We start from the raw sequence: 25806 nt of genomic DNA on the forward strand, positions 1-25806 counted from the left end.
TGAGGCTGAACATGCTAAGTCAGACCACTACATCCGTGACCACCTGTGTTCTGTTTTCACATGTAACCTGCTGCCATCATTTTCACATGCCCACCACGACTGACACAGGGGTACAGCCACACAGAGCAGGTAGGATCTGAAAGCACTATAATGGAATCCTGGCACAAAGCTGGCACCCTGGAGAAGAGGAGACAGTGTACAAGTTTTCTAAACCCAAGTTCAATTCTCTTTCACAGAGAACAATAACACACAAACAAAGGCAAACAACAGAGCCTTGTTCCCCAACCACTGCGCAAAACTGGCGCGGCCCTGATAGGCAGATAGCGCTGTTTATGCCTGAACATCCAGGCATCTGTGGGCTCTGGAGAGAATCCAAGCCTACCACTGGGCAGTTCTCTAGTGGTCACAGGGCAGGCAGCTGCTCTTACAGACTTCCAGGTAGGGACAACATGAAACTTCACGTGGTCGCCACTCTTTCCGAAACAAACTCAGGATTTCAAAGCCCAGTAAGGCACTAAGTCATCAACGTGTTTCAAGAAAGTCATTGCCAGAAGCATTGAATTCCTCTACAAAGGCAGGTAGTAAATGCTGTGGTGATAGGAAATAGCTGGAGGGCCTGCCTATCAGAAAAAGACATCAATATCCTGTCACACATCTTTGCTACAGAATCTGTTGGCTATGCAAAACATCCTGGTACCTGCCATACTGAGGATGGATATCACGTGATTCATGACCTCCTGTCAAGAAAAAGAGGAAGCTGAGCAACAATATAAAATGATCCTGCTCTGAAAAAAGTAAGCATATGTGTGTTTACATATACGTGTATACACACACACACACACACACACATATATATATATTATAGAATCCTACCTATTCTATGTGGCTGTGCCACAGTATGTGTATGGGACCAATGTCTGCATGTTGGGCATATGAAAACAATGGCAGCTGGTTACGTATGAAGATAAAATATAGATGATCACTGACATATATACACACATATACATGCATGTTAATGTGAATTATATGCCATGTGCAGAGACTGCTGCAGGAAGGAACAACACAGCATTAATCCTGCCTATTTGGCTTCAGACGGGGTGTGAGACAGGTTTCTATTTTTATTTCATACACTTCTAAACTCTGCAATTTTTAGCATATAACCATGTGCCCTTTTGTAAGGAAGAATGTATGGCAGATGATTTGGCAATGCTTTGGTTACACAAGAAGTTACTGAAGAAAACTAGGTAAATTCTATATATTATTTCTAAAACTTCTTGTGAAACTATTTTTTTTCAAAATAAAAGTTAAAAAATATTTGTGGAAAACATGCCTGGGGAAATCAGCGAGCATGAGGGTTTCCTGAGGGCCAAGATGGACCTGGAGGAGCGAAGGATGCGCCAGATTAATGAGGTGACGATACCAGGAAGCCCAGGGTCACCACGTGACTCCATAAACACAGGGAGATTCTTTTCTTTCTATTTCTTCTTCTTCTTCTTCTTCTTCTTCTTCTTCTTCTTCTTCTTCTTCTTCTTCCATTTTTTAAAAATTATTATTACTTGAAACAGGGCTTCTCTATTTAGCCCTGTCTATCCTGGAACTCACTCTGTAAACCAGGCTGGCCTTGAACTGATCTTATATGTACGAATGCTTGCCTGCATGTATGTATGTGAGCCATGTGTGTGTTCGATGCTTTCAGAGGCCAGATTAGGGCATTGTATCCCCTGGAACTAGTTACGGGCATTCGTGAGCCACCATGTGAGTGCTGGGAATCAAACCCAGATCTTCTGCAACAGCAGCCAGCAAGTGTGCGTAACCACTGAGCCACCCGTTCAGTCCCACATTTCTTCTTTCGTTTTAAAAATATGCTTCCTGAGACCTGCCAGCAGTACCTTACAGTATAGAAGACTTAGGTTTCAAGAGACACTTACATTATAAATGCGATTTCTTTAATAACTATGGGACTAGTTATCACTTCACTGAGCTGAGCAGTCATTGTTTATCAGAAATTAATTCATTTGGGGGCTGGAGAGATGGCTCAGCGGTTAAGAGCATTGACTGCTCTTCCAGAGGACCCGGGTTCAATTCCCAGCACCCACATGGCAGCTCACAACTGTCTGAAGATCCAGTTGCAGGGGATCTGACACCTTCACACCAATACACATAAAATAAAGTTAAATAAATCATAAAAATATTTTTTAAAAAAATCAGGTGTTTGAAGATGTGTGGATTGATATCCAGGTCTTCAATTAAAAAAAAAAGAAATTAATTCATTTTATCACAAATATTGAACATGCAGAGTTCTTTAACATAAAGCACCTCTTAACACTTGGGTCCACAGCAACACTGCCACTTTCATTCCTGATTTTGGTAATTGGTGTCTTGGTATATACACCATAGAAAATGACTCAGCAATAAAAAGGAACGGGTTACAGACAGCTTAAAGTTGTGTGTGTGTGTGTGTGTGTGTGTGTGTGTGTGTGTGTGTGTGTACGTATGGATGTGTATGGATAAATCTCTAAGACATTATACCAAATGAAAGAAGCCATTTCAAACAGGCATATCTTCACAACACTAAAGTGACAAGGATAGAGAAGACATCCACAGCTGCAGGTTTTTGGGGTTGGGGGCCGGGACTGTAAAAGGGTGGCCAGAGGACTAATTCCAAACACAAGGGTCTAAAGTCATAGAACCCAGAAAGAGAATCCACCTTACTGCACGGCTGCAGTATGGACAGAGGGTCAATACTGAAAAGTGAAGACTGAGCATGCTTCCAGAGCTCTTGCAGGTCTAGCTCGTCCATTTTAATGAAAAGACTTTGTACATGTTGAGTTTAATAAGCATCTTCTTTTATCTCAAAGTTTTTAAAGACATGGAAAATGTATTCACCAAATGAATATTCACACAGGGGATTCCACTCATGGTAACAGCAGAATTATTGGGCCCTTAAAAAAAAAAAAAAAGCTTCCACATTGAAACAACTAGGAAGATTTCATTTTAATTTTTTTTTTATCTGAAGAATAAAACTAGAAAAGAAGTGAAGAATCAGAGGCTAATTTCCTGCTGTGAGAGTCTGCCAAAAAAAAAAAAAAAAGTAGAAAGCAGGTCACTGGGCTAGGTTGAGCCGTAACAGATACACACAGAGCTCCGAGCTCACCAAAGAAAGGAGCCCTGGTAAGTTCACAGAAAACAGAGGATCCAAGTCAGCAAAATGGTTCAGTGGGTGAAGCCTGGTGACTTGAACCTGATTCCTGGAGTTTACACAGTGGATGAAGAAAACAGACCTCTACAAGTTATCCCCTGACCTCCACATGCACACACTCCATGGCACGCATGTATATGCACACACACACACACAAACACGGAGAGAGACAGACAAAGACAGAGAGACAGACAGACAGACAGACAGACAGAAATGGTCTGGTGTTCACTTTAACCCACTTTATCCATGAGCAGACAATGAGATCTTGGTCTATCTGTGCCCACCCACATGCCAAGGCAAAAGTGAACCTGCTATGGAGAGAACATGACATTAACTAGAAGCAAAAATTCACACCACAGATACAAAGTCTAGCATTTGAATAGAAATGACTAGGCAGATATGGTAGTATGAAACTACAGCTAAAATCTATGGAATTTAAAAATAACCATCATCACTATATTTTATGAATAAATTAAAATGCATGATTATGAATGTAAATACCTAAACCTGGAGCTGAAAGATGCTACCTTAAATCCAAGAATGAGTTTAATGATGTATGCAAAACCATAAATCAAAAAATATTACTAAGATAAATTAAAGATGATCAAGGAAACATACAGATATGCCATCAAAACTGCAAAGCTGGATGATGCCTTTAGTAGCAGCTATTTGAGAAGCTGCAGTAAGAGGATCTCGAGTTCAAAGCCTGCCTAAGCTACACTGTGAGTTCAAGGCTAACCTAGGCAACTTAGTGAGACTGTCTCAGGGGAAAAATTAAAAAGAGCTGGAATTATAACTCAATGGCAGAGTTCATACCTGTAGAGTATGTGCGAGGTCCTAGGTTAAATCCTATGCCACCACCAAAACCACCAAAGATTTACGTGGATCTTTGGAGTCAATCTAAGTAATTCTATTAAAGCTGTCGGGGGCGTTTCCCATGAAAATGACAAGCTGGCTCTAAACTGCTATGTGGAAACACAAAGAGCCAAAGTTAGTTGTATCAAGTTTAAAAATCAAAGCAGAATAAAAGGACAGATTTAATGCTCTGAATACAGAGACTTACTATGCTACAGAATAGACTAGAGTAGCTACTAAAACAGACAACTGAGGCAAGGGCCAGAGTCATCCCAGCAATGGGAAATGTGGTCACTTCCATGAGTGTCCAATGACTGAAGAGCCATGCTGGAGCAGAAATGAAATTCTTCCATACCATACACAGAATTAATTTCCATTCACATTGAAGTGTGAAAGGTAAGACCAGAGCTTCTTTAAAACACACGCATACACACACACACACACACACACACACACACACACACACAGGAGTTACCCTCACAGCCATGAGCAGGAAAAGAACTCCAAACCTGGACTCAAAGGACACTAATCACACTGGAAAAGATAAAACACGTTAGCCCTCTAATATAGTGAATCAACTCAGCATTGAAAAGATACAACCATGGGGATGCTTTCTCCTCTCTGAAATGCCGTGGCAGGAGGGGACTAGATGAGCTTCCTGGGACTACTGTAACAAATTACCATGAACTTGGAGATGTATTTTCATCTCATGGCTCTAGATGTCTGAGATCCAAAATTAGTTCTAATGAGCCAAAAGCAGGGGGTAGAAGGACCTCCCTCCCTCTGAAGACTCTGGGAGAAGTCTTGCTTTGGCTCCTCCATCTGCAGGATGCTGATATTCTCTGGCTTGTGCCTGCATCACTGCAACCTAGCTTGACACTTAAATGGCCTCCCCCAACCTTTGTGTGTGTCTAACCTTCCCTCTGCCTCTTTCTTCCAAAGACAATTGTAATGGGATTTAGGACCCACCACAAACCCTGCATAACTCAACCCTTAACCACATCCACAAACCTGATCGCAGGTTTCAGGGTTTAGGAACTGATGATAACTGGACCCAGGAATAAGTCCTAAGTATACTAAAGTGAGCACCCAACGACATACATTCAGATGTAAGTGTGGACGTACAGATGTAGACACAGGTGGAGTCTTAGTTCCCCTGCGTCTTAGAAAGTGTACACAGCCTTCCCTGGCATGCCTCAGGCAAGCTTCCCTAGACTAATGTTACCATATCCACTCTGCCAAACTCTGAAAAATCATATCTTTAAAAGAGATTTCTTCTTATGTTATGTGTATGAGTGTTTTGCCTGCATGTATGTAAGAGCACTGTTTTATGTGCTGGGTGCCCAGAGGCCAGAAGAAGGCACAGGATCCCCTGGAACTGGAGTTACTGATAGTTGTAAGCAGTCATGTGAATGCTAGAAACTGAACCTGGGTTTTCTGCCAACACAGTAAGTGCTCTTAACCTCTGAGCTCTCTCTCTACCCAAATTCATACTTTTAAACATTTATTGGTTGATTTGATACGTGTGTATATGATATACACATGTAGGCTAATTCTCTCACCATTCCTTCCTCGTGTGAACTCAAGACATCAGGTGGCAAGCACCTCTACCCAAGGAACTACCTTGCTGACCCCTAACCAATTCTTATTAATGGTTTATATCACCTTCACATTTCTAGATACGTATCTATAGATACATCAACCTATAAAGTAAAAGTGAGGCTTTGAGAAAAACCCAGGGTGCCATAGATCCTCCAGCGAGCATCCACAGCTGATGCCTCTACTTCATACCAGCAGCTGCCACCTGGGCCCGGCCCACGATAGTCAGTCCAGTCCCCTCTCTTCCTGAGCTCTTCTGTGTCGGTATATCTATGCTGCTAGGTGCTCTCTCTAGCCTACTGAGTGGACTGTGGAAAAATGGTGGGGTCAGCCCAGCAGACCGCTCATCTTCTATTTGTTTCAAAATGCCCTCAGGAAGCTAATGTTGTAGGATGCAGCTGTAAGTCCCAGCTACACTGCGGGATGACGCCCTGTCCTGATGAGAGGAGGAATCACAACATACGGCCACTGCTCACTGATACACAACAGCAACAGGGTGCCAGGCAAGAGTCACAGGGGTGATGTAGATCCCTCACGCTGTTTCCATGGGGATGTGTCTTCTGGCAAAGACTCCTTGTCCCAGAAGATCAGCACCCTACCCCTAAATCTCTTCAAATTTCTAAGACCTAGGTGCATCTCACCTCTCTTGGCAGAAATTAAGTTTGACTTTCGGGATAAAAGGGAGCCTAAGAGCCAACAGAAGCCCTCAGAATGCACAGCCGGATCCACACTCCACCACCTGGGCTGAGGACCTGTGGACAGACAACAGGGTTTTCCCCTAAGAGAGAGGCCCCGGAAACGAGACACTCCTTCCTCTCTGCCAGCAAGGGCCTGATGTGAGAAACCAAGGCCGTCTCCAGGCCTGGCCAACCCCACCAGAACAGTACTGCAACTCTCCTCCGAGTCCAAGTGCTGCTATGTGGGGAAGATAAACACGGGTGCTCCTAAAGAAAGGGGAGAAAAGAGGGTGCTACAATCACACAGGAAAACTCAGCAAGCTGAAAGAGGGCGAGACGGTCCCTCAGTTCTGCTAGTCGCTCTCGGCTCAAAGATTTGTAATCTTTGACAAGCATGGGGGAGTTGGTCCACGTACAAACACCTTCAGAACCACCAACCACAAGGGACATAACACGAGGATGGCAAACTGGCATGTCACATGCAAAGGGCATTAACTAACATATACAGGGTACAGTAATGGGTGCACTCTCAAAACACCGAAACCACCAAGCTGCCTAGGTGCATCAGCCTTAATCTAGCCCCGACTCGGCCGCCAGCCTCTTCCTGCTTGGCCAGTCTCATCATGGGAACGGGGTTTCTCCTACACAAGCACTAGAGAACAACCATCCTCTGCTGCTCTCCCCCTCTTCAAGGAAATGCCAGTCCCGAGGCGGCTAGAGGGGCTGGAAGAGGGCCTCCAACCCTTCCTGTCTCCCTGTGCTCCGTGAACATGGTCCTCCAATGGAAGAGACCCTCACCCACACAAGGACTCCCCATCTGCAGAGTCCTAAACAACCCCCAGCCCCCCGAGATTTCTCCTTTGGTTTAAATGTCACTCCTTAAATGATTTCTTGTTGAGCCTCAAGGAACTGAGGCCTGCTGATCCCACCTGTTCTGCATTCTCTCTATAACCCTTAAAATGGCCTAAAACCCCCGTTCCCTCTTCTGAATATTACAGTCCTTCAGACTGCACATTGACGTCAGGGCCAATCCCTCAGCACACAGTGCAGGGCAACAATGAACGAAACACCCATCTGTGGCTCAAACCTCTCCTTAGAACTCAGACTGGCACTCTATAATTCACAACGATTCCCCAGGGTGCTGTTCAGACAGGTTCTTTCTCGAAATTCTCACGTCTTCCCATCCTTTTCCCTTCAAGTTCTGCCATCTGTGACTCTACCCATCTCGGCCACAGGCCTAGGTCTTGAGCCTTCATTTCTCACCCATCCACTCTGCACCCCCAACTCCCACCTCAGCAGTCACTGAAGGCCCGAATCTCCCCACTTCCTCTCAGCCATGACCCAATCCAAGCAGCCATTCTCATCTGGAAACACCACTTCCCAGCTGGTTTTTCTCGTTTTTCTTCTGCAATTGAAGCCAGGTGTGGTGGCACACACCTTTAATCCCAGAGGCAGAGACAGGTCAGTCTCTCTGAATTGGAGGCCAGTGTGTTCTAGATAATGAATTTCAGGTCAGTCAGAGCTATATAATGAGACCTTGTCTTAAAGAGGGGGGGGGGAGGAAAAAGAGAAGTTAATATATGGAATTACTGGTGAATAGTGGTCACTGTTCAACAATTGTCACTGGTTTTTAGAAAAAACTTCTCTTTTTAATTTTTCTTTATTTTTGAAGATCATACATGTATACAATAAAGTATAATCATACTACCCCCATTCCCCACTCCAATTTCGTTTTTTTTTTCATAGCCCACTAAATCCAATTGCTGTTGCCTTTGTGTGCATTGGTGTGGTGTCGCCAACAGGATCACAGGAATCCTATCAGCACACATCTGCAAAAAGAATGATGCTCTTCCCCCAGAAACTGCCGCTGCCCACAGCTCTTCAGTAGGGAGTGTGGCCTAGAGATCACCCACCCCATCTATGACAGAATTTTGACCGGTAGGACTTACACAGTTCATGAGTGCAACAGCCCATGTCCAAAGGACAGCCCTGCAAAGCACCCCTCCTCACTCTGTCTAATCCGAGTTTCACCCACGTGTCTGCAATTGTGTTGTTTTACTTCTTACACCTGAGTAAGACCCCATTGTGTGTATGTGCCACGTCTTTCTTATCCATTTATTTATCTTGAACATTTAAATTGGTTCCCTTTCCTAACTGTCGTGAAGAAGGCAGCCGTGAACACGGACGAGCCAGTATCTCTGTCGTAGGTCTAAAGCCCACAGGGTGCATGCCCAGGAGTGGTACAGCTGGGTTATCCAACAGTTCTAGTCCCAGTTGTTTTTAAACTGATTTTAAATTGATTTCCAAAGTGGCTGTACTTTCCACTTGCCAAAGTGGCATTCCCGCCAGAGTTGTAGAAGCCCCCCCCCATCTCCTGCCACACCCACACTGGCATTTGCTGTCGCTTGTGTTTCTGATGGTGGCCATTCTGACTGGGGTGAGATGGGATCATCATGTGGTTTTAATTCTCATTTCCCTGATGGCAAAGGCTGTTGAACACTTTTCAGTGTCACCCAGACATTTGCATTCCTTCCTTTGAGAATTGTCTGTTCAGTTCCTTAGCCCATTTTCAAAATCGGGTTGCCTATGTTCTTAATGTTCACCTTTTTAGTTCTTTGTATATACTAGATAGGAAATCTCTGTCAAATGAATAGCCGGCAAAGGTTTTCTTCCATTCTGTGAGCAGCCTCTTCTTTCGATTCATGTTGCCTTAGCTGTGCTTTATGAGGTACCATCTGCTGATTGTTGGTCTTACTTTTTGGGCTACTGGAGGAACCCAGTAGCTTTTGCTCAGAGAGCCCATACCTACGCCTATAAGTTGAAGTGAGCTCCCTATTTCCCTCCAACAATCTCACAGTATAATATTTTTAAATTTTTATTTTTATTTTATGTACACTGGTGTTTTGCCTGCATCTATGTCTGTGTGAGGGTGCTGGATCCCCTGGAACAGGAGTTACAGATGGTTCTGAGCTGCCATGTGGGTGCTGGGAATTGAACCTGTGTCCTCTGGAAGGGCAGTCAGTGCTCCTAACCCCTGAGTCATCTCTCCAGCCCAGACAGTATCATTTCTTGTGTTGAGGTCCTTGATCAATCTGGAGTTCAGTTTGGGGCAGGATAAGGATCTAGTTTCATTTCTGTGCATCCTGAAACCCAGATCTCTCAAGTATTCTCATCCAGGTTTGCTTTGGCGATCTTTGCTCTTTCATGCCTTCACGTAAGTTTTGGGATCTTTTCTCTGTGTCTGTGAAGAATGGTGCAGGAATTTTTATTAGAATTGCATTGAGGCTGCAGATTACTTTGGGCAGGATGGTCATTTTCACAATATTCATTCTTCCCATTCATCAGCACGAGATGTCTTTCCACTTTCTAGTGTTTTTCTCTCTCTTTTTTTTCTTTAGTATCTCCAATTTTTCACGGTAGAGGTCTTCTGTTTCATTGGCCAAATTTACTCCCAGGTACTTCATTTGCTGTGTGGTTACTGCGAATGGGTTTGCTCCCCTGATCCTCTCTGTCACTGGTTTATGAGAAGGCTACTGATTTTTGTATATTGATTTTGCACCCTGCCACTTCGATGCCTTAAGGGTTTCTGGGTGGAGTCTTTTGTGTTTTCTGACATGAAGAAGCATTTCTTCTGAAAAGGGGGAATACATCACTTCTTTTCCTACTTGTATCCCTTTTATTTGCTTCCCTTATAATACTGTCCTAGCTAGACTTCAAGCACAATATTGAAGAGAAGTGGAGAGAGCAGACACTCTTGCCTTGTTCTTGATACCATCAGGAGTGCTTTGAGGTTCTGCCCATTTCGTATGTTTGCTGTAGATATGCCATATACAAACTTCATTATACTGAGGTATGATTCTTCCATCTATAGGCTCTTCCTGACTTTTATCAGGAAGGGTCTTTGGATATTTTGTTTTAAGGGTTTTTTTTCCTACACCTACGGAGATGATCATGTGATATCTCTTTTAGTCCATGGATGTGTGAATTACACTGACTGATCTATGTACACTGAACTATCTCTACAATGCTAGAAGAAAGCAAATTTAGTCACAATAAATGATCTTGTTTATGTGAAGTTGAATTTCATTTTTGATAATTTATTGAGGATTTTGCATCTTTTTTCATCAGGGAGGTAGGCCTGTAATTTTCTTTATCAGGCGATGGCTTTATGTGGTTTTCATTTCAAGGCAATACTGACTTCATAAGAGTTTGGAAGCTTCCCTTCCTTCTCTACTTTATAGAATAATTTGAGTGGTGTTGATATCAGTTCTTTAAAGTTCTGGTAGAGTGAATACATCTAGTCTTGGGCTTTTTCAGATGGGAGATGTTTTGCTCCTATTTCAGTCTCATCGCCAGCTATACATCTGCTCATTATCCCATTGCTCTTGTGACCATGACCTAACTAAGCCACCTACTTGGGATGCCCCTCTTGCCACCCGAGATGTCCACCACCAGTTTACAGTAACTTCCCATAGTCCCTCCCTCTCTCTACCAAATAAAGGAAGGCAAAAGGAAGGGACAAAACATGCCTTTCTGTAGAACACTAGCTAAAGTGTATATAATTGTGTGTTGGGAGAATTTTTTATTGCTTTGGTTCCACTCAGTTTCTTGTTATTCTTCTTAAATGTATGTGTGTGAGTGTCCTGCCTGCATGTATGTATTACGCCACATGTGTGCCTGGTACCTGTGGAGGTCAGAAGAGAGAGTTAGGTTCCCCTGAAATTGGAGTTATGGATGGCTGTGACGCACCATGGGTGCTGGAAAAGGAACCAGGGTTCTCTGCAGGAGCAGCAAGTGCTCTTAGCTGCTGCTGATCCATTTTTGTTGTTGCTGCTGCCGTACAAATACCTAACTTAAAAGGACTTTAGATTTATTTTAACAAGTTCAAGTTTCAGGGCTGCCAAGACGGCTCGGCAGACAGAAGTGCTTTCCAACCAAGCCAGACGAGCTGAGTTCAACCCCTGAAGCCCATAGCGCATGAGAGAACTGGCTCCCATATGTCATCCTCTGACCTCTAAACACAGGCCACGGTATGTGCACATTCAGTCACCGCGACATACACACACACACAGCATTCATAAACATATACATGTGCATAACAGTAGTCTTGAATGCAGAAGGGAAACTGCTGCAGGGTAAGGAGGAGAAGCAAGAAAATACCTGTGCCTTATTATATTTTGGGGACTCCACAGCAGCATTCAGCACACCTGCTCTGTAAGAAGCCTTCAACAGAGTTTAAGACCAGAACCTTCCTTGAGGGCCGACCCCAATCAGAATGAAGATGATAAGAACGAGTGATAATGATGGACAATGAGGCCATGTTTTATAAATAAAGACAGAGAATTGCTCTGTCTAGTCACTGATGATATTGAGGGGAGACACAGACATTTTCAAGATCATGCAGGTTAACACTAACTATTCCCTGCCTGTGCGTGCCTGAGGGAGATACACAGACATCTGAGACTGTCCAGGTACTGGTTCTCACTACTGCGTCCCACGAAGGCAGCTCCATAACTGCACTGAGTTCTTCCCATTCCCTCCAATGTACCCAGCAAAGTCAAATCCAAGTGCTAAGAACTTCTCCCTGATACAAATGTATTATGAAACTGACATTACTCCATTCTAAACCAAACGTTCATCTCTCTGCCCTGAATATGGGAAAAGGGAGCTCCGGGACAGACAGATTCCCATTCCTACAACCTCTGGTTTAGCAAATGTAAAAATAATGGCAAATGTGGCAAATGTGCACACACACGCGTGTGCGCACACACACAATCTGAAAGTAGAGGGGGGACCCAGTGAAGAAAGAAAGGGGTCTAGAACCTAGGAAGAGGAATAAGTGAGGCCACAAAGAAAGACAAACACTGTCTAAGCTTTTGCTTAGATGTGCACGCCAGATCTAATTCTCTATACACTCACTTATGTGACACTGGAGGCAGAAGGGGAACTGTTCAGGGAAGTTGGGGGACAAAAGAGGGTAATGGGGTGAATATAAGCAAAGTATAACATATATGTATGAAAAGGTCACAAACTATTTTGTATGCCCCCAAAAAATTAAAGTTAAAAAACAACGAAATACTAGTTTTAGGACTACGACTCATTAATAACACATTCCTTTAATTTATATAAGTAAAACACCTCCGGTTGCAAAATACATACATTGAGTAAATCTTTACAAGAACCTTGAAATGTCAATAAAACGTTCACCTCCTTTTTACAGCCGGCCAAACCCAAGTTCAGAAATGTTATTAGTCAGTGACGTGCCAGATGCCAGCATCTATGCGAAAATCCCAAAAGTCTGCTTAAAACATAGTCTCTATCACTGGGTACCTCGAAGTCCACCAGGAGAGCCCCGTGTCAGCAGCCACCACAAACTATATAACCCAACGTGAGGTGTGGAAGGTCGCTGTGCGCAGGGCCTATGAGTGACTCTGCCAGGATAGTCACTGTCTACCTGGCAAAAAGAAATGTGCCAGCCTAAGAGGGGGCTAGAAGCTGGGGCTATCTGGACTCCGGGGCTGCCAGCGTACTTGGCCATCTCCTTCTACAAACACTCCTTTGCCTCCTTTCTCCACTAGAAGCTATTTTTTTTTTCAGATTCTTTCCAGGGCACACAATCTTATACCCTTTACTTACATATATACCCCTATATATGTCTCAAATAGCAACAGTGTAAGTAGAGTTAATTGACTTAATAGGTATTTTCTCAGTTGATACACTCTGGTTCTGTCACAAGTTACGAAGTTTTTGCTTCGAGGAAATAATTTTGTTAACTGCCAACTCCTAGCAAGTCCTCAAACACATATAACCCCATGGGATGAAAGTAACAGATATTCTGGAGCAGAGATTAGGAGCGAGCTGCAAAAACACATTGACATGTAAAAGCGAAGCTACAACTATGCAGTTTTCCCCGGGGAGCCATATCAAATCCAGCACAATAGACTTTTTCTCAGAATCCTCCTAACCACACCTTCAAAGAGAATGAAGAATTCTCAAGGGGGGGGGGGGGGGCTGGAGAGATGGCTCCGTGGTTAAACACACAGAGGACCTGGATTCAATTCATAGCACCCACACGGATCTGATACCCTCTTCTGACCTCACCGGGCATGTATATGATGTCCAAACATGCAGAGAAAATACCCATTCAAAGGAGGGAGGGAAGGAAGGAGGGAGGGGTGGAGAGAGGAAAAGAGGGAGGGAGGGAGGGAGGGAAGGTAGGTCAAAAATTCATTAAACCAACTTCAGCAAAACATACCAATCTAAAGTTAAAGAGCAATATTATGAAAAAAAATGGGTTCTAAAAGGTCCAAACGCACTGAAGTCTCAAAAGCAGAGTTGGCAATCAGATGTACGTCCCCCAGGGCTGGGGGAGGGGGGACAGTTTATAGAGAACTTAACTTTTTCCCCCAGGCCTCCAGAGAGGTATAGCATCCAAATTGAGGGTGCCACTCACCATCTCGGAAGCTGTCTTATTCCCCTATTTCATTTCACTTATTTGACTTCTTAACTTTTAAAAATTTCACGTAGAGGGCTGACGAGGTGGCTCGGCGGGCACTTGCCCTCTAATTAGACAACCTGAGTTTATTCCCGGAACCCACAAGGTGGAAGGAGAGAACCAGCTCGGTGCAAACTGACCTCGGACGTCCCTACACATGCACTGTGGCCCTTGCTTGCCCCCTAAAGTGTAAAATAAACGTCTCAAAATACCCTAAATGAACAAACCTCCTCTTACGTGTTAACGTGTTTTACATCTACTACACGAACGCACTTCAGCCTCGCAGCCACAAATCAAGTGTTCTTAGAGCCTCCGTTTTATAGATGAGGAAACTGAGGCTCACGAGGCAGTCTGGAGTTCTAGGGGTGGGGTTCGGTTTCTGCATCCCGGGCTTCCTGCCGGCCCACAGGCTGCAAGGCAGACTCGGGAAGCACAGACCATGGCCTTGCACAGCTCGGGCAGTCAGCCGGCCTTTCGGAAGAGTCCGCCTAGGCCCACCTCCCAGGCAGTCCCTCCGGGTGTCCTTCGGAGGCCGGGCACCCGCCACTCTGCAGAAGCTGGCGGGGTATCCAGCGAGCGGCCCAGCGGCGCAAGGTTCCCGGGACAAGGGATGCCGAGGTAGGGCCGGCAGGGATCCCGCGTGAGAGTAACCGGCAGGTTCTCGGGGTGACGCTCCCGAAGACGGGGGTCCCTGGGCGGGGTCTCGAGCTAGGGTCCCGCAGCGCTCACCTTCCGACAGCTCCAGCTCCAGCTCCGCCAGGCTCTCGAGCACCTCGGCGGGCAGCGGCGCCGCCTCCAGAGGGCATCCGCGGTCGGCCATGGCCGGTGGCTGAGACGGTCCCACCCCCGGGGCCTGCAGACCCGCAGCGGCTGCCCGCAGCCGGCAGCGGGCGGGGCGCGGCCGGGGCTGCTGCTCACCGACGCGGGCACGAGCGCGGGCGGCTCCGACTCGGGAGCGCGCCGGAGACGCGCGTGCGCGGCTGAGGGGCGGGGCAACGCTTGCGCGGGTACGTCGGGCCGGGCCCCGCCCAGCAACTCTAAAGGCTCGCTTCCATTGGCCAATAAGCCACGTCGGAGAAACGGGGGAGCTTTACTCCCGAAGGGGGCGCTAGAGAAGCAGTGGGCGGGGGAGAGGGACAGAGTGACTCCGGATGCTGGCGACCCCCACTGTAAACTGACTTCAGTGTCCGCCCAGGTGACCCTCCTGCGGATTCCCTAGCCTCTTCCTCCTCAGGAACGCTGCTGGCACGCTTAACTCTGTGGGCGTTACTGCTCTGAAGTCAGCAAACTGCTTCTGGCATTTTTCTCCTGTCTTAAAGTGTGTTTGCTTATTGCTTTTCACAATAACCCTGGAAGTACTCTGACATTGACCAAGAAGGATCTCCAGCAATGTCTCAGACCTTAAGATGACCTTGGGACGTGGAAGCGTAGACGTGACCTGTTGGGCCTTAGTGGAATTTTTGAAAGAGCTGTTCCCAGAACTGGGGGGCATTTATACATGGTGCAAGGACAGCCTGGTGGCCTGGAGCAGGTGTCATTCTAGACTTTGCCACAGGTCCTATCCTGGTGCAGATCTCATCGCCTAAATGAATAGGGTAGGAGAACCAAAGCCTGGCCTTTGAGTCCAAACTAAATGTCTCAAGAGCTGTACTTTTGTGACAAAGATCTAGCCAGGTCCTTTAGTTCCCCTCAGGTGACAACTTCAAGTAGGCAAGTAGGATCTCTTCTAGTGTTAATAGCGGCCCCTAGAGTGTTGAAGATTTATGAGCTGGGCTGACAGACTCAGGAGGCTCCAAGCCCTGAGAACTTGAAAGGTAAACCCCCAGGCTTTAGAAGCCAGAGACATAGCTCTAGGTCGCTGCTCTAGGTCGCTGCGTTAGAGGTTTGATGCTCTGGGTTCCAATCGCCAGTGGTCAGTAGCTAATGAAAACATCATAGCAACAACAGAGGGTCAGCACCAGCTACTGTCAGAAATCTCTAAACCTTTGGGCTTAAGGAAGGTTGGTCTTTACAGTTGCTAGTGTTGTTCCCAAGCCCTGAGAATGAAGACTCTGTCTTCAGTCTTGGCAGCTCCCAGAAACTCTCCCAGCCCAGAGTGCCTGCTTTTTCTTACTGCTCTCCTCAATCTTGCCCCTCCCCCACGCACACTTCTTTCTAGTACTCTTTAGCCACCCTCTTGCCATTGCCTGCCATATCATTCAGCCCTCTCTACAGACATTAAAAAGCCCAGGTAGGGGGGAAAAACATTTTGGATTCTTTTAGTGGGCCTAATATCACATCATCATCAGGAAACCGCCTAGGAAGGTATCCCCAGCTGACTGACTAATCGAGTTATACAGCCAGGATGTGTGGTATGCAAACGAAAGACTATTTGTTTACACAAATCACCGGCTCATAGAGGAACCAGCCACAAGCTTTGCATGAAAGTTGGCCGATGGTTTCCCATTTCTTCAATCACTGGTTTTTTTTCTTCCGAAGGAAGTGATCCTGTGTCCTCTCGAGTGAGCGTAGCTGCTCAGGTTCCCTGAAGCTGGTGAGAAAGCACCTGGGATTTGGCCCTTCAAAGCTGGTGCAGGCTGTCTGGAGTGGGGTGACCAGAGCAAGGTGACCGGAGCAAGGCTTCCTGGATCAGGTATCCCGGATTCAATTGCAGCAGGTTATCTTGCTGCTGGAGTATTTTCATCATGATTGTAATGTATGCAAAACAGCCAGACTTGAAGGCACTCCAGCAGGTGGCTAGGGAAGCAGCTGCCCAGCTGACAGTCCCTCACTCCAGGCTGCCAGGCAGGAGGGACACATCTACCTGTCCTTCAAAGACCTCAGCTTTTGTTTATTTGCATAGAAACAAAAACGGTTTACAATAAAGACTTAAAAGTTCTGACACAAAACAGACATTTAAACAGCATTTAACAATTTTTTAAGGTTTATTTAATGGGTGAGTGCTTTGCCTGCATATATGTCTGTGACCACATGCGTGCAATGGCCAAGGAGACCAGAGAGGGTGTGTGATGCTCTTCAACAGAAAGACTGTTAGGTGTTTATTGGTGTTAGGAACCAAAGCTGGGACTTTTTCAAGAGCAGCAAGCACTTTTAACTGCTGAGCCATCTCTCCAGCTCCCTGTTTATCTATTTTTAAGGATTTAGCCACTGCTCTAGGGAGAGTTGCATCCCAATCTGTCTTTCTCTGTAGCTCCTCAACAGACTGAGCAAAATTTTGCCTAGAAAACATGTATTTTACCCCTTTCTGCCGTCTTCTTTTCACAACAGGTGCAGATCCCAGATAAACAAGATAGACCCCAAACTCCATCTTCACATCCATTGCTGGCGAGCGAGGTCATGTCTCTGCAGTTAACGCCAGCAATGAAAAGGGTTTGAGGCGGACTCGGTCATCAGTTTAGACAGACGTGAGGGAAGCTAGTGAAACTGTATACACAGGAGGTGAACTATCAGGCATACATAGTAACTGTAAGGAAGGTACCCACTCCATGGAAACAGTGGGCAGCTGATAGCAGGCAACAGGCAATCAGGAGCCCAAACTCTATGAAACTGCATGCCTAAAACAAACCAAAACAAAAAAACAAACAAAAAGAGTCTTTCGCAGCAGGATGATTAAAAGCCAAGAAGGAATATCCCTGAGTAACTCCAAACACATGCTGAAATGAAATGGTTTTCTAAAACCGAGTCCGGAACCTTGGCTGGGAAAAGCTGGGCCTGTGACACACAGGTTGGAGACACCGGTGTAGATATTTTCAAAGATTTTGACCCCTTAAACTGCTTGGATACCCTTATAGCCTGTCCACAGATTCGTTTCCTAACTAAGCCCGGAACTCCTCCTCATACCTTTAGCCACTGTGATGATTGATTTCGATTGTCAACTTGGCAGGCTCTGGAATCAGCTGAGAGACACACCCTCTGAATGAGTCTGTGAGGGCATTTTCAAGAGAGGACAATCTTGCTCCAGAGTGGGTGGCCCAGACATACTGTTGCTGCTGCTGCAGCTCTTCTCATCCTTTACTGACATCAGAACCTAGGTCCTTCTTCAAGATGGACCAATGGCCAGTGACTGTCCAGGAATCCTCCAGGCCTTGAGCACCAGATTGGGAATGCTGAGGCATTTAGCTTCATGCAACTATTGGGTTTTGGTCTCTCCAGCATGCAGGCAGCTAGTGTTTCACGGGCCAAATAACTGTATTGTATAAATCATTCTAGTAAATCCCCTTTCAATATACAGTCTATTGGTTCTGTTCCTCTAGATAAACTTTACTAATACACCCACCTACTGGATGAAAATGAAATGAATGAAATTTATGCCCTGGCAATGCTGAAGATGAATGGGCAGCCTGTATATGGCAGTTCTGTTGAACTTATCCATATTGGCTTTCATGGGCTAAGTTGACAATTGACCAGGTCTCTTTCTCAAGAGGGCGCCAGATCTCATTACAGATGGTTGTGAGCCACCATGTGGTTGCTGGGACTTGAACTCAGGACCTTTGGAAGAGCAGGCAGTGCTGTTAACCAACCACTGAGCCATCTATCCAACCCAATTCAATTTCTACTGGATACTAGGCACAGAATTATGGTTACTTCTGAGTGTAAGCAGGTAAACATAATGATATGAAAAGTGACTCTATTAGTCCCACTTCCCCCTCCAAAAAGCTGTGTATTTCAGTCGCTAGCACAACAGTAGCAAAGTACTGGAAACGAGCCAGTTCAATAGACGGTTTACCATACCAGAATTCTGGAGGCCAGAAGTCTAAGATCAAGGTGTTGGGACAGGGTTGGTTCCATCTGGGCCTGCAATGGACAATCTGTTCCATAGCTGCTTCCCAGCCTCTGGTGGCTACTGCTAATATTTGATGTTTCTTGCCTTGTCCCACTCTCTCTGCCCTTGTGTCCACATCTTATGTGGTAGTGTGTCCAACTGTCAGCAGATACCATTCATACCTAGAATGAGAACACGCTAATTAGCTCAGGTTAACTTGATCATCTGCAAAGACCCAATTTCAAATAAGGTCATATACATAGGCATTTGAAATTAGGACTGAAATATCCCTTTGGTTGGAGTGGCAGTATAGTTCAAACCATAAATCATAACACACAGATAACATGTATATACTGGTAGGAGCCGAGAAGGACTGAGTGAAGTTGGGTTATGGGACTGTTTAACGAAGCAAGCAAGAGCATAAACTTGGGCAGTAGAGTCCACTGTCATAGAAGGAATCTTCCAAGATGAGCCTCGATACCCTGGCAACGAACTCCTTTATGTGTCAAGAACTTTACATTAGGATTGATCAGTCAGATGGGTAACACAGAGAAGGTGCTGGAAGCTGGCGATACACAGTTGCTTCAGAGAAAGACCCTGGGAGAGCTCAAAGGCTGGCTGTATCCTAATGGATCAGGGGTGCTCCAGGACACCCCAAAGTAAGAAATTTACCACACCTTGCCCTCCCTGCCATCAGAAGCAGCAGGAGACACAGCCTGACACTGCCAGAAGCCTGAGGGCTTCTTCTTAGAAACCGCCACTCAGGTGTAGCCAAGACCTTGACACGCCATAGACAAGGATTTTAGGACAATTGGATAACAGGTGAATATAGTGGTGTTAGCTTTCTCTATAATGGCTGGGACACCAAAAGGGAGACAAGCACAAATTTTATCTGTGTCAGAGAGCAACTCCTGGGATCCAGACATTTGGAACTCACAGGAAAAGTCAGGTATGGATGAGAAGGAAAATGAGGCTAAAGAAAGAGAAGATGCATTCATATTTGACCTTTAACACAGAGAGGACAAAATCCATGATTCGGCATAGCTCGGTGAATGAAACCACAAGAGAGAGCAGACTGCATTTGAATTGCTTGAGTGGGAAACATTTTGAGGAGCAAGTGAAAGACCCTCTCCCAGCCCAGCTTGGAAACCAAGGGAGCAGATGGGATTCGTCTGAGTGACGTGAAGGTGCAGGAATTGAGGACTGTAACTACATATCCCTCCTAAAGACAGATGATGTATCACATGAGAAAACAGAAATCCTGGTGGTTTGGCTCAAATAGGCCATTAGGGACACTTGGTTGAGGTCTTCATGAATATGAGGTTTTGTGAGATATTTAATTACACCATGTAAAGATATGTCACTGTGATTGGTTTAATAAAAATCTAAATGGCCAATAGCTAGGAAGGAGGTACAGTAGGGACTTCTGGATGGAGAGAGCTCTGGGAAGGGGGAATCGCCAGTCGGATGCAGAGGGAGCAAGACATGCAGGAGAGGTAAAAGCCATGAGTCATATGGCAATACATAAATAGATAGAAATGGGTTAATTTCAGTTCTAAGAGTAGTGGGATGAGACTAAGCTATAGGCCAAGCTTTTATAATTAAAAATAAGTCTGAGCTGGTGGCCCGAAGAAAAATCTGCCTACAGTTGGGACCTGGATGACAATAGAGGTGGGACAGGCATTACAAAGGGAATGCAGAATGGAAGATGTAGTGTTTGGCACTCAGCTCACTGGGTCTGAGAGGACTGTGTCATAGGAGCGGGGCGGGGGAGGGGGAGTTGATTCAGTAGGCATCCCTGAACTGGTAAAGCACCCTAGTGATCTTTCTGGACCCCAAGATAGAGCCTGACCTATAAAAAGAACAGGACGCTCTGGTGGATCTGAGTGACTGAGACCAGGATATAAGCCAATTCACAGAGTGCTAAAGCAAGCAACAGAGGAAAAGCAAAGGGGTCTTATTCAGGTCGCTCAAAATCAAATATGACAAGCTTTGTGTTGAGCTGCAATTTTTTATTTGAGCCAGGATCTCTCTGTGTAGTTCTGCAACTTACTATGTAGACCAGGAAGACCCTGAACTCACAGAGATCTGCCTGCCTCCTCCTCCTGAGTACTGGGATTAAAGGTGTGCACTGCCAGGCCTGGCAAGCTGAAATTCTTGTAGCGGGAGCAGAGATACAAAGCCAAATGCTATGCCAGTGAGCACCTATAAGGCTTTAGTGTGAGAACAATTCACGGACAGCATAAATGACCAAAAGGGTGTAGGTAGAAGATATTAAACGTGTCTCATTGGTGGGCAACTACCCTTGAGGATAATCCTCAGATTAGGGTGGGAGTGGGGAAGCATGTATGCTGAGGGGAGACATTATTTATCCAGCTTGAGGACCTCTCGGCAGTCAGGTGGGGCTGAGGGAGGCAGCAGCCAGAGTGCAGTGCCAGCCCAGAGTATGTCAGGCTCCTGAGCAGCGGGTGTAGGTAGCCACACCCTCCTACTGCTAAGCAGCTTCAGCTGGCTCCACTGGGTGTGGGCAGGTGAAATGTTGCCCATGCAGTGCCCCAGGATGAGAAGGCAGAAGGGTTTGTAGAAAATGATTACGGATGATAGAGCACTAAGTAGGAAAGTACCTCCCATACGTGCCCCTTGTCCCTACCACTGCTCTTCTGAGACCACGGATATAAGCAATGCTCTCTTTCCACGTAGTATTGGGCTTTGCTAACAGCTTTCTTCAGCAACCTCTTAACTGCCAACTTGTGAGACCTGCTGGCACTTGCCTGGAATGGATAGCAGTGGCTCTTGATTACACGGATGACATAGTACTGGTTTCTGAATGTCTTAGAGATTTGTAAAGGCATCTAAACAAGTTAAAGGATTTGGAAGACAGCACCTATACTCCCCCAGAAGCCACACAGTTGTTAATCCCTAGTAGCTGGGGATGAACCATTGCTATATCTAGGAAGACCCCTGGATAAAGGCTATCACCTCTAAAGTTGGCTGCATATCAGAACTAGATTAGTAAATCCCTGCTGCTAAAGACACCATATGCTTTTGTTATAGTACATAGATAATTCATGCCAGAACTGCACTGGAAGGCCCCTCTATGCTCAGCTAAGTTTTTAAAGTGCTTGCAAGATACTACACAGGCTGTCTTGGGGTTTCTATTGCTGTGAAGAGACACCATGACTACTGCAACTCTTATAAAAGAGAACATTTGAAGTGGCAGCTTACAGTTTCAGAGGCTTAATCCATTATCACCATGGCAGGGAGCATGGTGGCATGTAAGCAGACATGGCACTAGAGGAGCTGCAACATGTTGGTATCAGACAACAGGAAATAGACTGTGATACTAGGCTGTAGCTTGAACATAGGAAACCTTAAAGCCCACCCCTACAGTGACACACTTCCTCCAGCAAGCCCACACCTCCTTACTGTTCCACTTCCAATGAGATGATTGGGCCAATTACATAAAAACTTCACACAGGCTGCTGAGGCAGAACTGTTGGCAGTGGGCTTACACCTATTTGGTTGCACACACTGTCCACTCCACTACCAACACACCAGGTCATTGGACTGTGGGAGAAATGGCAGCACAACAGCTATGGGTACAGTAAACAACCTTCTGGTTGGATTTAAAGCCTTCTCCAGAGGAAATTCACACGGGGCACTGTAAACCTGGACAGAGATCTGCAACAAAATAGGTCCCAGTGGAGAAGCAACTGCTCTTCTATTAAATGGCTGTAATATGCCTACCAAATTGCCTTTGAGTACTGTTATTGTCTGTCCTGATAGTAAGAAAACTCGAATTTACTCAAGAGACTTATGACTGATTAAAATGCCAAGAATTGGTGTGAGAGGTCCTTCTGTCTGTGTATTGCTTTAAGGTTAATGGATAAAGAAAACTGCCTGTTGATAGGGCAGAACTTAGGTAGGCGGAGAAGACGAAATTAAATGCTGGGAGGAAGAAGGGCGGAGTCAGGGGACACCATGGAGCCACTGCTGCCAGAGACAGACTGGAACTTTTCTGGTAGGCCACAACCTCGTGGCGATATACAGATTAATAGAAATGGGTAAAACTAAAATGTAAGAGTTAGCCAATAAGAAGCTAGAGCTAATGGGCCAAGCAGTGATTAAATATGCTCTGAGTGAACAATTTATGTTGTCATTTCTCCCACAGGAATACAGACCTGGGAACCTGGAGAATAAAGATGGGAATAAGTTTTGCTTCCTACTGCTCACCTTCTGTGGAACAAGCTTTTGGTACTGTAAATGTGTATTACTTTCACTGGTTAATAAAGAGCTGACTGGCAATTAGTTAGGCAGAAAAAAGTTAGGTGGGACTTGCAGACAAAAAGAGAGCTTGAAGTGGAAGGTAGAGTCAGCAAGACACAGAAGATGAACATGCCATGTTGAGAAAAGGTACAACCACGTGGTAGAGTGTAGATAAGAAATACAGGTTAATTAAAAATATAAGAGCTAGTTAATAATATGCCTAAGCTATCAGTCCAGTGTTTATAATTAACAAGTTTCTGTGTGGTTATTTGGGAGTGGCTGGAGGGACAAAGCTGACCAGCATTCCTGAAGAAAAACCCCACCTACACCTCCTCTTCTATTTTATGTGTTGGCAGCACACTGGCCTTAAAAATTAGTTGTTGCCAGATCTCAGAGCCGGCCTCAGTCCTGAAGAGATCTGTGTGACACCTGGGCACCCTAGACTACTGAACATGAACCTTACCAGCCTCCCAGAAGATAAAGCATCTTCTAATGGAAAATATCTTACATCAGGCAATTGCATTAAATTCTATTTCAGTAATTAAATGGGGGAGGAAAGCAAGAACAAATCCAGAATGGCCGGAGGGTATGCTCTTGTGGTAACTGCTTCAAGGACACTGCCCAGGCACTTAAGGAAGGAAAAAGTAAAAAAACCTGTTCACTCACAGGTAGGAGTGTGTGTATGCATGCACACACACGTGCACACATGTATTATATGTGTATCTCTGACAACTGATGTGCCTCATTAGGGTTTATCTTTTTACCACAGGGGACTTAAGAGCCTTAAGAACAGTGTAGTTGTTCCTCGAGCTTCAGTATGGTAGCTCATCTCTGGGTTGCTTTACCTTGTCCATTTGTCTCAGCCCTTCTAAATCAGAGTAACCAAACACATTAAATTCCCTTTGAAAACACCAGAAATGCTTTGTTGTCTAACCTGGGCTGTGACTAATAAAACATCACATATTTGACTAAAGTATTTCTGGGCGAACTTTAATTGATCATGATGAATTCTGCCCCTCTTATATTATGAAAAACTTTAAACACTATATCCACTAACTATATTTACTGTTTCAAAAAGACTTTGCCATTTCACTGAATCCATATATATGCAGCTGTTTGTGTGACACACTTACACATATACCTGACTTTCTACTCATTTCTGGGTGAAGGGTCCCAGAAAAGAAAGTGGTACATACACACACACACACACACACACACACACACACACACACACAGCCATGAAAAACAAGTTTGACACTCTTATACAGCCATGAGAAACAAGTTTGACACCCAAGAGTTAACTGAATGAACTAAAAAAAAAAAAAATGAACTAAAAAAACCCACAAGACCACACATAAGAGAACAATACTTAAACTTTATTCTTCCCTTCCTATGTGCTCATTTTCAAATGAACTTTCCATCCTCATACGTTAAGAAAATAAACAACTGGAACCACTCTGCACTTCTGACACGGAAGAGGCAGATGGCTCTGTCAATAGGCACAGAGTACAACACAGCCATTGCTCACTGGGAGGAGGGAAGGAGCCAAAAGTGCTCCGTTTAGCAGTGTGCTGAGTTGGAAACACTCGGCGGTTGCTACGGGCTGGTATCATGACTCCTGCAGTGTCCCAGACCATACCATGAGCTTTCCTTGGGAAAACCATCTCTCCTCAGACACAACTATCACAGGTTAAGAGCCACAAGACTTTATTCATTGTTTAATCTTCTGGTGGCAGGATTTCTGAGAAGAATCTAAAATTAAAGCAGAATAGAAATTTGTTATAAAACTTCTGTTAAGAATTTTTAATTTTTAATAATTTCAAAACACCACCACCTCAGAGGTTTGGGAAAAATATTGAGGTATAATGAAAATAGATTAGGTTTAAGAAACTATTACATAAATTATATACAGAGCAAAACATAACTGGTAATGACTGGAATGTAAAATATCCTTCTCAAGACCATATGTCTTAATACTCAGTCTCAGGCAGGGACAGGTTTAGGAGAGTGTGCAACATTTACGAGATGAAGCCTTGCTGGAGGAGGTAGTTTACTGGAAGCAGGAAGTGAGATTGGACAGCCTGTCTTCACTTCCTGTCCCTTCTCTGCTTCCCAATCTGAACAAACATGCGAGCAGCCACACACTCCTGCTCCCACCACAAGGTGCTCCAGGCAGCAGGCACACCTGCCATGATTGACTGTTTCCAAAGCAAACTGTCCATGAGTTGCCTCTTATCAGGATATTTGGTCAGTGACCAATTTTCTAACACAGAGAATTGGTGCTAGAGCATGGGGCCCTTGCTGTGAAAACCATGGCTGTGCGACTGGCAAGGCCACTGGCCAAACCCTTTGTCTGCAAGAGTAGAATGCTGTAAGCAGAGCTTAATGGACAAATCTAGTAAGAGAAGACTTTGAACTTTTAAAAGTCTTAGGACCTCGGAGACTTCTAAAGGTGGACTTGGTTTTGCATTAAGAGATGACCACGAGCCGGGTCATGGGTTTCTCCCACAGCACCACATGGTAAGCACTAGGTTCTCAGTTGGCGGTGCTGACGAAGTGGGTCACTGGGGCAGGCCTTGAAGTTCTCCAGCCCGCCAGCTGCCTGCCCTTGCTCCACTTTCCGATCCGCCTGAATCTCAACAAGGAGCGACACAAAGTCGCACGAGCCTTTCTTTCTGCCGTGCCCTCCCTGCCAACCGCTTCTTCTCAGATGCTCGATCACAGTGATGGCACAGTAATCAATATACTTGTCTTTACATTCCCTACCAGTGTAAGAGGACAAAAAGTCCACCTAGCGACTGAACCAGAGTTACCCACCACAAGCTGCTAAGGGCATATGTATTGTATGTACTCACCCAAACTAAAAATTACTAAGCTGATACTAACAGATTTTTGTTTTGTTTTGAGGCAGCACATTGCTCTGTCACCCTGGGTAGCCTAATACTCCCTGTGT

At 45.2% G+C, this 25806-nt stretch overlaps 2 protein-coding genes and 1 long non-coding RNA gene across 18 annotated transcripts in view; 1 reads left to right on the forward strand and 2 right to left on the reverse strand.

Moving 5' to 3' along the window:
- The window catches only part of Dip2a (DIP2 acetate--CoA ligase A), a 79055-nt gene extending 64310 nt beyond the window's left edge, over window positions 1-14745 (reverse strand). For 2 of the 3 annotated variants that reach the window (XM_087898262.1, XM_087898260.1), the window contains exon 1: window positions 14555-14745. In XM_087898262.1, the coding sequence (XP_087754388.1) occupies window positions 14555-14645 (91 nt within the window). In that variant the 5' untranslated portion in view covers window positions 14646-14745. The remainder of the gene's footprint in view (window positions 1-14554) is intronic. The other variant, XM_087898261.1, reaches the window with a different exon arrangement.
- LOC148119171 (uncharacterized) lies at window positions 14218-24549 on the forward strand. The gene is made up of 3 exons (XR_015735489.1): window positions 14218-14443; window positions 16304-16457; window positions 22759-24549. It is a non-coding gene; the product is annotated as an uncharacterized LOC148119171 (long non-coding RNA).
- The window catches only part of Pcnt (pericentrin), an 86066-nt gene continuing 84468 nt past the window's right edge, over window positions 24209-25806 (reverse strand). For all 14 annotated transcript variants that reach the window (XM_087898250.1, XM_087898256.1, XM_087898253.1 and 11 more), the window contains one exon: window positions 24209-24605. In XM_087898250.1, coding sequence (XP_087754376.1) covers window positions 24565-24605 — 41 coding nt within the window. In that variant the 3' untranslated portion in view covers window positions 24209-24564. The remainder of the gene's footprint in view (window positions 24606-25806) is intronic.

This window comes from Myodes glareolus, chromosome 18 (assembly GCF_982192425.1).
Source record: "Myodes glareolus chromosome 18, mMyoGla1.1, whole genome shotgun sequence".
Classification (NCBI taxonomy): Eukaryota; Metazoa; Chordata; class Mammalia; order Rodentia; family Cricetidae; genus Myodes; species Myodes glareolus.